Source organism: Toxorhynchites rutilus, chromosome 3 (assembly GCF_029784135.1).
Source record: "Toxorhynchites rutilus septentrionalis strain SRP chromosome 3, ASM2978413v1, whole genome shotgun sequence".
NCBI lineage: Eukaryota > Metazoa > Arthropoda > Insecta > Diptera > Culicidae > Toxorhynchites > Toxorhynchites rutilus.
The window spans coordinates 237,575,442-237,589,853 of record NC_073746.1 but is presented as its reverse complement, the minus strand read 5'-3'; the positions used below and the strand labels follow the sequence as shown (position 1 = coordinate 237,589,853).

Below are 14,412 nucleotides of genomic sequence, written 5' to 3'. Positions count from 1 at the left end.
CGGATAGGATAATTTCCGTCCAAATGTCCGTTTTACCTCACCAGTACAAATATTTCAATAATTTAAATTTTTCCACTCAGAAATGAATTTACTTTTCCGTACATACCTAATATCGCTTCTCTGTTAACTCACAAACCGAAATATAACCATCAGCGAATTGAATTTTGATATTAAACCACTCAAAATGCTTGATATCGAAGCAGCTAAAATTACATCCTCACGCGGAATCATGTATGATTTTCGGTTTTTGTTTCCCTTTTCCTCTTTTGATCAGTATTCATTGCCATAGGGCGGCTTAAATATAATAGAATAACATGTAGAAGGTGCTCTCATTAACAGAAATCGGAAATACAAAATGTAACTATACAAATCAACCACCTGTCCATATTACCCCCACTGTCCGTATTACCAGCGGTTCCCGTACATGATATAGGCTTTCGGAGGACTTTGGTCACCAACGGTCTCCAAACAAATAAAAAACTATTTCGGCGCCCAAGGACCGAAACTGGGTATAGCATGTTAACGTTACTTTAAATTATGTTGCTGTTCTCTTTTCCATTTTTCATATACCCATTATTAATGGAACAGCTTATTTTTTATTTTTATTTTAAATAAGATATACTTATTGCGTGGGTTTTTTGACCACACAAAGCGCATTAAAGGATCTTAACAGATAGCACCAGAAACAGATTTCCTTATTTTTCGGTTCTGTACCAATTCCCTCGATCTTCGATTCTGCATCAAATCCTTATAGTATTTATCTACCATTCGCCGTATGCTCTGAGTAACCTCTATATCTTTCTCCCTGGTGCTGTCCGGTGGACCGCTACTTCCCACCCTGTTTGAAGATGAGCGACCGTTATTTGAAGCCATATTCCTCGCCGCACCCGAAGGTTTGGGCCCCACACTGCTTACCATATCTGGAGGTGAAGAGTCGACTGTTCTTCGCATGTTCGGGAGTGAGAGTGGTCTATTGCGGGGTTCAGGAATGATGGCGTCAACCACTTGGTAGATATAATCACCTATGGAACTGCCCTGAGGAGTCGGCGTATCCTCCGATGGCAACAACAGCGGAAGATATTTATTGGCAAGAGCTATTCCGGTGCCAACAAGCTCGGACAGTTGGCTACCTGGTGGAGTTGCGACTGGAGCGGGATCGGCGGGAGCCGGGTTTGGCGCAGAACCGACTATCGGATCTTCATCTGCTTTCTCGTTGTCAGCGGATGTACGAGGCAATCTCGATGTCATCCGATTACGAGTGCGTGGACGACGAGTTCGTCTTTCAGCTTGTCGCCGTCTTGCGCGAAAACAATGATCGCAAGAACATGGTGGCAACGCTGAACCGGAATCGGCAGAGGATGATACGGGTGCTGCGCTTCCCACCAGCTGATTACGATTGCGCCGTCTGTTTGGATTGTTCGAGTTTCTTATTTCCGTCCTCAGAGCACGTATGGATTGGATTGGAGGTTCTATTGTAGTAGTCGTTGTTGTGGTTGTGGTGGTAGTCGTTGTTGGGTCTATACGGTAACGCAGTTCTTGAAAAGCATCTCCAATGCTGCCCACAATTCTGGCTGGAGATTTTCTCAGATCTTCGAAGTATTGTTGACGGAACTGACGACGTTCTTCTGGTGTCTGACTGGCCCAGCCGACATTGAACGGTAGCCAATTTGTTCGTGGGGTGGGTGCCTGTCGTTTGACGGCTGGTCTTGAGGTTCTTCCAGAAAAGGAGAATTGAAAACACGTTAGTTTGGTTGGATGTTATATTTTTATTTACAAAGTTCTAACGATAAGATACAATTTGTGTGTACTTCAGTGTCAGTCTATGTTGACACGTTAACAGCGTGGTTGAGCAGAAGTAGATGGATCTCAACAATGAAAACTCATTCAAGACTGGGATGGAAATTTAGCTTCAGGTTGTTTGTTTGGACCGATCAAAAAATTTCTCCATGGTCTGAAGAGATCCAAGTTGAACAAGGTACGCACTAGAAAAAACGATATCCCGATTAATATTGAAATCAAATGAAATATTTAACTAAACATACATGGGCTCATTCCGAGTGTTAAGGGTTTCGGCGTGGTCGATCGTTTTGATTTCACTCGCGACGCCTTATGTTTTGTGCATTGGCGAGAATGAGCGATTTTATTTTTGCTTGCTCGAGAAGGCCGAATAATTTCTTCGGACACCATTCCTTCGTCACCAATCAATAGTTCATTCTCTTCAGACCATTTATCGCAGTGTTCTTTCACCTGTTTGATAATAAATTCCTGCATTCTAGGTGAGATGGACGACTCTCGATGAGAACCGGAGGATCGGGTTAAGGACTCCCGATGATCGTTATTTCCTTTAGATATTGTCGAAGATTTCCCGGAGGATCTAGGCCGATTTTGTAAACGACTATTGGGTCTGGATCTGCGATATGCCCGTTCTCCCGCCTCGTTGCTAACGCTACGTCTAAGGACCATTTTTTCAACTGCTCTTTCCGAACTATCTTCAAATGAATAGTGTTCGCTATCGACCATCCTTTCAGTTCTTTTTTTCATGGTGGTAGTTTCGAGTGTTGTAGATCGCTGAGTTGTCGGATCCACTTGCCGATTTTTAGCTTGTTTTCGCTTAACCTGCTGAACTCGATTCAATTTCCATCTGGAATCCTTCTTCGCCCCGCATTGATCATCAACACTTCGTTTGTTCTGTTCCGATTTCAGGGAAAAAATCTTCTCCCATTGTCCGTTTTCCACCAACTTTTCGTCATGTGACCGTGCATTCTTCTGACCGTATTCTATCGGTTTCAGTAAATTACGCAATAAATTCCTCTCTGGTCTTGGTTTTCTGCGCATGAATCGTCGTCTGAGGAGACCTTTGTTTTCTTTGTTGATCTTGGTTGAGTCATTTTCGAAGTCTATTTTGTTATCGTCGATTGATTTGTATTCACTATCGTTAATACTCTTTTTCGGACGCATTCGGGGTCTCATACGTTTACGCTCCTGTTTAGTTGGGATCATCGTTGTTCTCTCAGTTGTTGTGGTGGTAGTCGTGGTCGTGGTAGTAGTGGTAGTCGTTGTGGTTGTGGGCTCCTCCGTTGTTGTTTTCCGAGATCTGAGTATTCTGGGCGCTAGTTTGTCCCCTCGTCTAGCTTGGTTGTTGCGTCTTGTAGCGGGTGACATTGCTAATATACTTCCCGGGTCATTCGGGTTGACCCTATTATAGCTTTCTCTTTTCAACGATTCAATAGCACCTTCCACCGGTGAAGCTTTCCCCATACGCTGACTCATTTGATCTCCGCGACTAGTGAATGGTCGAACTCTGCGCTGCCGTCCTTTGATTTGGTCATGAAATGCGTGTCCGTCTATAACGTGGGGCATACCTTGATTAGAATTTCTTGGATCACGGGATCGTTCAGAAGGCTTCGGACTATCGATGGATTCATTGGAGCCGACAATGAGAATTGGTCCTAGCGACGAGCTCTCATCGGAGTCCATTCGTTGGAATTTCCATTTTTTTGACTTCCGAACAAAAAGTTTGTTGTTGCGATTGGGTTTTAATTTACGACGCAAGGGTTTCCGTATCTCTTCATTCGGTATGATCTCAATGCTGTTTCGTTCCGAAACGGTGTCATAATCTTCGCTGGCTGTTTTCAGTGAATATGATAGTCCCTCGGGGGGTGCTCCTTCGGTCGTAGACTCGGCGAGCAGTGTCTCTCGAAGGAATGCACGTTCCAGGTTGATATGTTCGGGAAGTTGTTGAAGATTTACGCCTTTGCGCTTCTCTATTCTGTGCGGAAATTGACTCCAGGCGGATACGTTCACATAGCGTTGCGTGGAGTTCTCGATCTTACTATCGACCGCCGGATGAGCAAGATAGAAGAAATTGTAGTTGGTCACGGCCTTTTGGCTAGTGTCTTCGCTTGGGCGACTTTCGAGTAAATGGAATGGAGTGATCGTCTCCGAGCCGTTCGGTGTGATGAACTTCACATGGGCGATGTTCAACTGATGGGTGGGATGTAGATTGCTGGAAATATTGGGAGAACATCGTGTTCTCGTTCAGATATTTTGGTAACTATCATGGAAATTATGAGAAGAAAATTTTCGCGAACAAAATTGATGTGTGCACATGAGACAATTTGGTGTGGACACTTATATTCGGGGGATGAAATAGGGAAGAACTCACGAATCAATATAATATTTCCGAATTTCTGTCTATCCATTTAATTAGTTTTATTTATTTAATTATGCTGTCTTATTTATACACAGTGTGTCAATCTAATTACGGAATTCATATTTATAAATACTTATAAATATGAAAACCAAACTCCGGTGTGTAATTAGGTCAGTATAAGCGAAGTCATGGCCACTTGAAAAATATTGGCCAATACTTAAGTGGAACTTTAAGAGAACTCAGAAAAGAGTCGGAAATGAATGTGTTATTAATTATAGACATAGAACATTAAAGAAAATTAATGTTCTATGTCAATGTATCAAATAAGATGGATACAATAGCGGGACAAAATCAGATGGAAGTTGTGGACCGTTAAACGCGACTGTTTGCATTTGGAAAATTAAAAGTCTAATCAAATAATTTTCCTGCATTTTGTAGTCATAGAACATCAATAGAAATTAAATTTGATGATCATATTTGACTATCATAAAGAGGGAACCCTCGTAGTGTGTTCTTATTGATTGAGTTTGGCGGAGGGAAAATCAGATAACGAACATGCCGTCGGACGTTCGCTTCTTTTCATTCGGATAGTGAAACATGTTTTCATCTTTGGAGGAATAATGGATAAAACTGAGTGGGCAAGAAAAGGCGCAACACTTGGCCATCCGACGGACAGGATGGAGAATCGGGAAAATTTCAAACTGTTGTCATTTCTTGAGGAGTATTCTAGTCTAGAAATATTGAAAGAAATTTTTTTTTCATGTTTCTGAAGTTTAGATATTGAAGAATATACCCTATATACGCATATGCGAATTTTTACTTGACAAACACAAAAGAAATCATTTCCTTGTATTTCAAATCATTTCTGCATTGCATTCGGACTGGGGATCAAAAGTGAATATATTTTAAGAATCCCAAGCGTAGAAATTCATAATTTGACCACGGCCACATCGACCACAAGTCCAGATCGATTCGAAAAAAGACAGTGTTGTGTGTTTCACCATAATTTTTGCTCGATAACTGGTTGACTGAAAAAAGATGTTTTTGACGAGACGTTGAAAAATTTGCCTGGAAGACGAAAAAAAAGGCTAAAGGCTAAAGGCCTTTGATACAGCTTCCAATAGCTTTGAGTATAGTATTTTGGACCATTAAAGAACAATAAACGTGTTTTCACCCTCAATGTAAACATAGTGATTACTACGCTTGCGACTTTTGTAAAGACTTTTGATTCGTTTCACTTTTTCAGTTAGAAATAAATCGAGATGAAATTTGTTCACTTTTTCTTGAAAAAATCGCTTTTTGTTGTTCCTCTTTGTTTTATAAAATTGCATGCTTTTTCAAAGTTGAGTTAATTTACGTAAGATAGTGTACTTTACTCGTATTTTGTATGAAAATGTCAAAAAATACATTTTTCAGTGATTTCAGGACGATTATTTTAATTTTGAAAAATAAAAATGGATCCCTTCATGAGCTGACGTAATATGAAGAAATTCCGAGCATTGGCCAAGAGCTAAGTCCAAAAAAAACAAAATGGGGTACCGAATTTGTACCAGTTGCTCTACTGGATTCGCCTTTGAAATGGCAATACATTATCGAACAAAGCTTTGCATATTTGACCCAAATCGGATCCTTCTAACTTAACTTGATAAAATCTTGAAGTTTGTGTACGAAAAATTAATTTATTAGTCTCCAACAGAATATTTTTGGCTGCTTAAAATGTTGTTGGCCGAAATCGTATCAGATTTTTGATTTTATACCCAAATTTAGGATGAGAATGATATGATAATGAGATATCCTTTCATTGGAAGTAGAGCACAAATGTTTCTCCAATTTTTTGAAATTTGATAAAAGGTACATTGATTGGACCGAATCCCAATGGAAGGCCTCCTAATCTCGTGTGCCGATTGAAGGATACCGCGAGTATTAATACGTTGATCATCGTTCCAAAGGAGCAGCGTGAGGTCCAACGTTCTAATGTCTTAATTACATGGTCAAATGGAACCGGAATTAAAACATTATTAATTGTCGAATTAGGGCTAAGCTGAATCAACTCATGCGACACCTACATTAGAGCTCAGAAACACGAAAGTGATGATGTTTGTTTATTCTACGCACTTAAAAGCAAGATTCGGTCGTAATTATTCATTTTATTTGTATTTAGATTCATTTTAAACAAAATATATGTCGTCAGTATATGGTAAGAAAGTTATAGTTTTGTATATTTACGATGGTTTCAACACGCGATTTGACCAAAATTATAGATATTCTTCGAAAATTGTATGTTTGATAATGCATACAGGTTATGCTACCCATAGTTTACCTAGTTGAAAAAAAAAAATAAGTTGCAACACTTATACCATGCTATTTTTTATAATATACATACCACATTGTAAAATGATGATTTTCTAACCTTTTCAGCGTAGAAAGAGTATTTGAATCCGGACAATTTGAAGAAAAATTCGAATTTTTCTAACAACGAATTCCATACCGCAAAAACAAAACATCATTATTTTACTCGTGGCGCCATTTGGTTGTAAATCTAACGTAAATTCGTCAATTATACATGATGATGTAAAACGTTGAAAGTCATATCGGTCACATCGTTCGTGTTTTGACATCTGACCAAAACAATTGAAACTATCAAAAGTTTCATGCAATCACAAATTTTTTTGATGTTAAAAATATTGGATTTTGTGCCTACGAATTACGATTTGCGAACATCATTGATTTTTTGTTATAAACTAAGACAATCTACTCCTGATTCGCATAGAATATTAGTGGAAGCTAACGGCGAGTATGCTCTCGGCAAATCGCAATGTGAATCGCATTGGTGATTCAAATAGTTTGAAAATAAAGTAAACTTTTATGTGAACTTTTAGGTGGATAACCACTGAAAGGATTTGAAACCCAATAAAAAATTTGATCGGTCAGAAGTGAACGTTACTGAAAATAAATGATCAAATTGGACCGTGTTTTGCTCTAAAAACGACCGGAATATCTTGAAAATGCAACACAAAGTGATTTTTCTTGACGACAATGCCCCGTCACTATGCAATGCCCAGTCACAATGCAAGATCGATCAGTTGAACGGTTGACCTGGTCAATTGTGATCAATTGCATGGAAATCTGCATGCAGGCTATTTAATAGACTTGGATCATTCCGATCCCCGATTCCCGATCTGGCCGGGTGATTTTTCGTCAAATAAATTTCTGGAATGGCAAAAAATTTATTTTTATTTTTTTATTTTTAAAATTTCAGAAAATACATTCAAGGCGTGTTTTCCGGCATGGAAATCTCAACTAATAAATACTTATAAAAAATAACGCAAGTATTACCTACCCTTATGAAAATGTGTGAAAATGGCTCGATAACTGGTTTGGCTAAAAAAACTAAGATTACCTTGGCGAGGCATGAATTGCTTGACAGATGGGAAAAATTTACAATGCTCTAATGGCCGTTACTTAGAATAAAATACCTTCAACCATTCAAGAACAATAAACGTGTACTTTGAATGAAAATAGTCGCTTTCATATTTATCCACCTTTTTTTATCACTCCCGCAATAAATAATGCGATAAATATGCGAAATACAATGCAAACTGTTTAAAAAAAATAAATAAACGAACTTCCGTTGAGTGAGGATCCAAGCTTCTCGACCTTTCTCGACCTTTGATTCAAGATTTCAGGAATTAGTTACGGATTTCAAATTAAAATTCAGTAATTCAGATTTCATCCACGGTCGTGTGTTGAAGAATAGGAGGCCTGTGCTATACCATACACAGCTGCGGAATTTGGATTTAGTCTCCGGATTAGAATCGAATTAGAAATTTGGACCTATATTCAGAAGAACAATTTTTTCCATTCTTTTTTCTGGTTTTTTGGATCTGAACTGTTGTTCAATTTCTAATAATGCTTTTTTCAATTAGTTTATTGAATTGAGAGATTCCATGTCGGCACATGATGAATGCCCTAGAAAATGCATTTTTCCGAGCATTTATGTTTTTTGTAGCTGAGAAGCGAAACAAAATATTTCTGATATTTGAATAGAAATATTATCAAACTTAGAAAAGACGACACTCATATAGAATAAGTAGTTAATTGGAAAAAGGCTTTAGGTTACCGGATTCCGGATCCTGATTTCACTTTCAAGATACGGATTTGTTTTGGACTCAGGACTCCTTATTCAGATTCTACAATTCGAATTTCCAATTCCATCATTTACCAGAAAAAGGAATGAATTTCAGAATAAGATTTTTTATTCATTTTAAAAATACATATTCTGTGGTTCATTTCGCAGGACCAATTTTGCTGACTCATATCCCATAACCTAAATTAAAGATTTGATATTACCATTTGAATACATATGAAACAGGAATTCACACATTAATAGTTATACATGATAATCTAACAGGTTAAAGTTAATATCGATTTTCAGTTTTAAAGTTTTTGATATATTGCAATAGTATTCAATTCAGTGTATCAGACGATTCTTATAGCCCAAAATTTTCAGGGGTGATGTACATATTCCATATTCCAAATATGTCGATTCCAGATACTAGATTGGGGATCTAAATCCAGGGCACAACTTTCCAGAATGTAGTAAACAGTTAAGGATTTCAAACTAGGGTTCTCTAATTCCAATTCCATTTACCACCGTTTGTTTGAAATAAATTGTTTTCCTGAAATACATTGTTTTCCTGTACCGCGAACTGATACAGTTTGGCGTTACATCAGAAAATAAAATACTAAGCAATGGAATTCTGTATATATTACAATGTTGTTGTTTCAAGCAGAACACTATCAAAGGTAGTGTTTTCTATCTCTGTCCAAATGAAATGGAACTTCCCGAAGATCCCTGTTTATTTTATTACCAGAGTAGATTAAGTTTTTTTTCGTTTCCATCACTGAGAACCGAATACCACTTTATATTTTGTTTAAATAATACTTTAATTTAGTTATCAATGTACCGATTAGGTGAAATCATACAGGTTAAGCCGGAAATTCGTAAATATTGTCGAGGTTTTTCCGGTAGAAATGAGTGTTTTAGCCAACGTCGGTGGTTTTGAGGTTAGGATTGCCATCTAATACACCAGTTGGTGAACATTCAGAAAATCTCCGATCACATCTTCTTTATGAAGATAAATTTAGTATGGGGCCATAACATAATTCGAAGAGGTATACTATTTATGGCTGGTAAACTGGCAATAGCCATCACAAACAGGAGTGAAAGAAATAACTGTTTCTTACAGAAGCCGCATATACATGGCTTCAGCAGTCTTCAAATATATATATGTTCAATCCCTCCATTGATTGATTAGCCTTTTTTGAAGACTAGAGGTAAATGAACTTTCTGGTTTAAAGACTCTATAATAGGTAATTTCAATAAATTTTCAATATATAAAACAAACACTCTGTCCAATTTCTGTAAGACCAGCAAACTCCTGTACCCTGTCATCTACCCCAGGAGACGATTTCAATTTATAACTACAATACCAACATGTTTGTTTTAGCAACAAAAAAGTAATATATGTTTTTTATATTTGTGTAACCGCGCTAAGTAAACAAATGTTTTCGCCTCTTCTTTCCGTTTCTCATCTCATTTTCTCACGAAGAAATTTCGTTTGAAGTTTTTTGGGTGAGATGTTTTCAAAATGAAGAATGAAAAAATGCTTACGAAAAGTGTTAACTCCTTAGCGTACGAATTAATTTTCAAAAGAGCGGACCAAATGCATACGCTTCAATGGGTCACGCATTGAGTAATCCCACTACTCTGCAGAGCGTCTTAGCGCCTTGTGATATGCAAGCGCACCACGAGAGAGACTCGATGTTGTACGTTTTGGCACAATCATTCCAAGCCGAGTGAGACTCGATGGTGTACGTGATAGGGTTAAAGCACCAGTTCAAGCAATCAACCATGATACAACGGAATCAGAGAAATTGCTCGTTCACTTTGGTCGATTCCATGAAGTTGTACAATTGCAGCAGAAAACTGCAATTGGCAAATCCCGAAGAATACGGAAAAACTGAAAGGATTTCACATAAACCGGAGATCCCTATTCGGAATAAGCAGGAAATAATCTAAATCGAATTATTAACAGAAACGGTAAGGTAGCTGATTATTAAAATCTATAAATTGTAAATTTTAATGGTTTTGTTGGATTGGTAGGATTCGAACTAGTCTAATAGCATAGCAAAAATTTGTATATTTAAGCCCAAAAAAAATACGATTTTTCCGAAGTGAATTGATGTTAAAAAAATGCTACTTGAATTACTAAATAATGTATCAAAACATTGACACGATGCATATTGGCTTTGATCGTATGGAAATCGCACAGAGTGTACGCTCTCATAATTCTTTCACATTTGCGAGAATTTGTGTTGACTTATATTGCAATTCTTATCATTTTTTCTTTCTACCACTAAAATAAAAAAAATAGATGATGCAGTAACCGAATTGCATGGTTCATCTCCGAAGCAGATACCACACGGCAGTTCGTTCATTTCAATCAAATGATGGAATAAATTGATTTGACCATTCTCAAGTGTTGGATTTGCTCCAGGCTCGAATAACAGTCTACAAAAAACTACTAATATTAGAACCTCCAATATTTCAAACATTTCAAACATGGTCTTTATTCATGAAATTTAACCAATTTCCTACATTTCATTTTTTGATCAAAGTTTTGTAGTACTCATAGTTTCTGAACGAGAATTTTTTGTAAAAATTCAAGGAAAAGAATTGGCCCTTTTCAAAAAGTGTCTTATTTTTCCTGGGGAATTCAAGTATTTGTGTTCAATAACATGAAAACAATCTTGTTGATCGATTTTTTTTTCACATCTAGTCTTTTTCAAGGCTTGTTAATAAATATTCCGCACGCAGGTGTACCTTTCCCAATCGATACTCTAAATTACTTCTACAAAATTTCGAGTACATTTTATCTCGTTTACGATTGAGACGCACGAATGATAAAGTGTACCAGCTGATCGAATTATTCAAATTGATATGTTTCTCAAAAACTGAGCTAATGGTACACACTCTCAAGATATTAGTGAGAACAACTGCTCTCAAGTCCAGATTGTCCATTATTGCAGTAAAATCCAGGATTCTAGCAACATGACGAGACAATGCTTCCTATGAACACTTGTTCCTGCGCTTGATTTCAACTCTATTTTCTTCACGTTCACTCCGTTCATTCTCAATACAAATAAAAATTGTCTCATGATCCGTTATTTTAAATTTGGACTCTATCAAAGAATGAACTGTATTGCAATTAGAGTAAACGTGATCTATCAAAGTTCTACTGTTGTTTGAAATTTGTTGTAAAAATTAGTTGGTTGCTTCAATTGCTTCTGCAATTCTGCACGTTGAGCCAATCGATATTGAAATCACCAGTAATTACATTCAATTTACTGGAGTAAATGAAACTCTCCCACCAGTTTTCAAAAATTTCCAAAAATCGCTGTTCACTAGAACTGGGGAAATGATAAAAAATTCCAAAATCTTCAAAACGTTTTGACATGAATTCGTCATTTGTAATCTTTTTGAACCATTTTGGATGCTGGGAGGATCAGACTATTGTATTAGCTTAAGCATGATGTTTTATAAGGCATACAAGGTTTTGGACAATGGATGGAATGTAAGAAAACATTTAAAATAAAAGTTCATTGAAAAAAATATTATTTTGAAACTTAAAATTCATTTTTCTCAAAAAAATATATTTTTTTAAATTCTGAAAAAATTATACGAATAGTACGAGCAGCCCATGCAATTTTCTACAAGTCAATAACGATAATTTACACATAACAATGTTACGAGTAAAACGTTAGTAGTAATTTTTTCAAATGAAACATTAATAAGTTTGCTGTCAAAGTGCCCATCTTCCAATGTATTGATGTCTTGTTGGGAATCATATGGGTTATTCATATAATTTTTTGATAATTTTTAAAAAATCCGTTTTTGAGAGAAATAATTTGAAATATTAAAATAATTTTTTTGCTAGTGTATTTTTTTACATTTTTATATTTTCATTAGAGCAATTCCACGCAAAATTTGCCAAAAACAGCAAATTTTGGAAATAGTGATTTAGAGTAGCTCCATCTAGTAGTAGTTCCATCATATGTTCCAAGTTTCAAAAAAATCGAAGAGGATCGCGTCAGCGGCTGACTGATTTGGCATGGAATTGCTCTATAAGTAATTTCCTATATTCATTTCTTTGATCAAAATTTTGTATGTTTTATAGTTTTTGCGTTAGAATTATTATTGTAAAAATTAAAAACATATAAGGTGAAGACATTATTTTTTGGGATGATTATTATATCCCCAAATAACAAAAAAAAATTCCCATTTTCATAATCACAAATATGAAACAATCACATATTGAAATCTTCAAATGGAATAGTTAGATTGTGAGTCTAAAGTCATTTTCCAATTGAGTCGTTAGTTTTCACAAATTAAGTTTTTTTTTGTATAGCAAAATACGATTCAATGTACCTGACGACGTTCAGTGTTTGTGGAGAAAAAAAATCGTAAAATGCAGAAGGGTTTGTGTCTTCTGTGTTTCTGCACCAAAAACTTTTTGAAAAAGGAAAATACACCCAACAAATTTAAATTTACTACGTAGTTGGCAACGTCATCAGGCAATCCACCGAAATTCTGTTCGAGGAAACGATTAAAATTGATTGTGAAGAAAATGGAGGGAACTTTAACTTGTTTGGAAAGTTGTTTCTGCATCAAAAATATGATACACCAAACCAGAAATAGCTATAACTTATTGAAATCTGATGAATTTCTTATCGTTAGAACTGATTCAAATTATTGCTCGTCCATACCTGTTTCGGGCAATGCGCCGTTTGGTCGAACGCGGATGCTCACCCGTTTCCCGTGTATTCCTTGAACGCTGAAGGTGTGGAAATAGGTTATCCGGCTGATTTTGGTTGGACAGAATCGATGCATCCGTAACCAGCATGATTTTTAGTGGTGACTGGCGTAGCGTATCATCATCAATCAATTCCTGAAAACTAGCTCCGATTAATCCGCATACATGTATATGGCAAGACTGGTAGTCCATCGCTAGACAGCACCTACCTGAGAGTTATCAATCAGTGGGCCTGTTGGCTCGGGGACAGCCCGCCTTTTCCGATACTTATCGTAATTATCATAGTAATTATATTCATCGTACCCGTAACCGTAGTCATCATGATGATTATGGTGTTTTTTATGTTTATGCTTTTTCTTGTGCTTCTTCTTATGCTTCTTCTTGTGCTTACACTTCCCATAAGAGCCACCATATTCTTCCGAGTAATCGTCGTAATGTCTCAATCGTGCCCCAACAACTTCACTGTTTGTTCCATTTTTACTCTCCCCATCGCCCGGCGTTTCTTCACTGCTCTCTTCCGACTCCATATTCCGTGCATACTTTGCCGCGGAAGGGAATGATTCGATGCTGCCATTTTCATTGTAGAATCCGATCAACTCCGGTATCGTATCCGGATCTATCAGGTTTTCCGCTCCATGCCCTGAGTGTACAACTTCGTAGTATGATTTCGTCACTCTTTGGACACTCGTATCTTCCTCGTGGGCATTTGGATTGCTCGCTAGAACCCAACCCAAGCGGGGTTTCCTGTATGTCTTATGGAATCCCGGCCAACTCCATCCCGGCCTACGATATACACCGAACCGACCACCACGACCATATGGTCGATATGCTTGTACCTGCGAGAAACCGCGTCACTAAGGGATATATAAGATTCCGAACCAACGAACCTGATGCACATTGCTGTTCTCTAGACACGCGTTGAACACAAACACTACACACAGTGCTAGCGACAAACTATGCATCTGTGAAACTAAATTGTTATAGTTTCTTCAACCAACAATCGTACTGTTCAAAAAATTCTGTAAACCTTCAGGGCTTTCACATTTCAAAGCTAACTTCACTTCTGACCCACGAACACTGATCTGGAACCTGCGCTCAACGTACTTTTTATAAGTCACCTATCTTCGGGTGTTCTTACGAATTCACCACGGCTAGCTCAGTCGGTGCTCAAAATATTTACAAAACTGCCTCATAACGGACCGCACTCCGTAGCTTTTACCGTATTAAAGATCGCGGTCATCGGCATCTTGGCCGTGAAAACACAAAATAAAAACAACAATCACGTGCTTGAAACAAAACTGTGGAAGTCGAGTGTTTGCAAACTGTACTCTGTTTCAAAACATAAATGTTAGCTGATTAATGTGCCGGTGTGGCCGATTGGGC

At 37.3% G+C, this 14,412-nt stretch overlaps 1 protein-coding gene across 1 annotated transcript; it reads right to left on the bottom strand.

Annotated features, from left to right (window-relative positions):
* Positions 1 to 2,315: 2,315 nt before the first annotated feature.
* Positions 2,316 to 13,991, bottom strand: LOC129774050 (uncharacterized). The gene is made up of 5 exons (XM_055777747.1): positions 13,917 to 13,991; positions 13,239 to 13,865; positions 12,983 to 13,164; positions 2,617 to 4,006; positions 2,316 to 2,489 (listed from the first exon to the last, which is right to left on the bottom strand). Exons 1-5 carry the CDS (start codon positions 13,989 to 13,991, stop codon positions 2,316 to 2,318), a joined length of 2,448 nt encoding a protein of 815 aa, XP_055633722.1.
* Between the last annotated feature and the right edge of the window lie 421 nt (positions 13,992 to 14,412).

What these genes read in the sequence shown, in the direction of transcription:
- LOC129774050 (XM_055777747.1), bottom strand. Translation starts at nt 13,991, where the DNA reads ATGCATAGTTTGTCGCTAGCACTGTGTGTAGTGTTTGTGTTCAACGCG. An exon ending in CGGCGCATTGCCCGAAACAG is followed by an intron (nt 4,007 to 12,982) that starts GTATGGACGAGC and finishes CAATATTTCCAG; the next exon opens with CAATCTACATCCCACCCATC. An exon ending in AATTGAATCGAGTTCAGCAG is followed by an intron (nt 2,490 to 2,616) that starts GTTAAGCGAAAA and finishes ATTCATTTGAAG; the next exon opens with ATAGTTCGGAAAGAGCAGTT.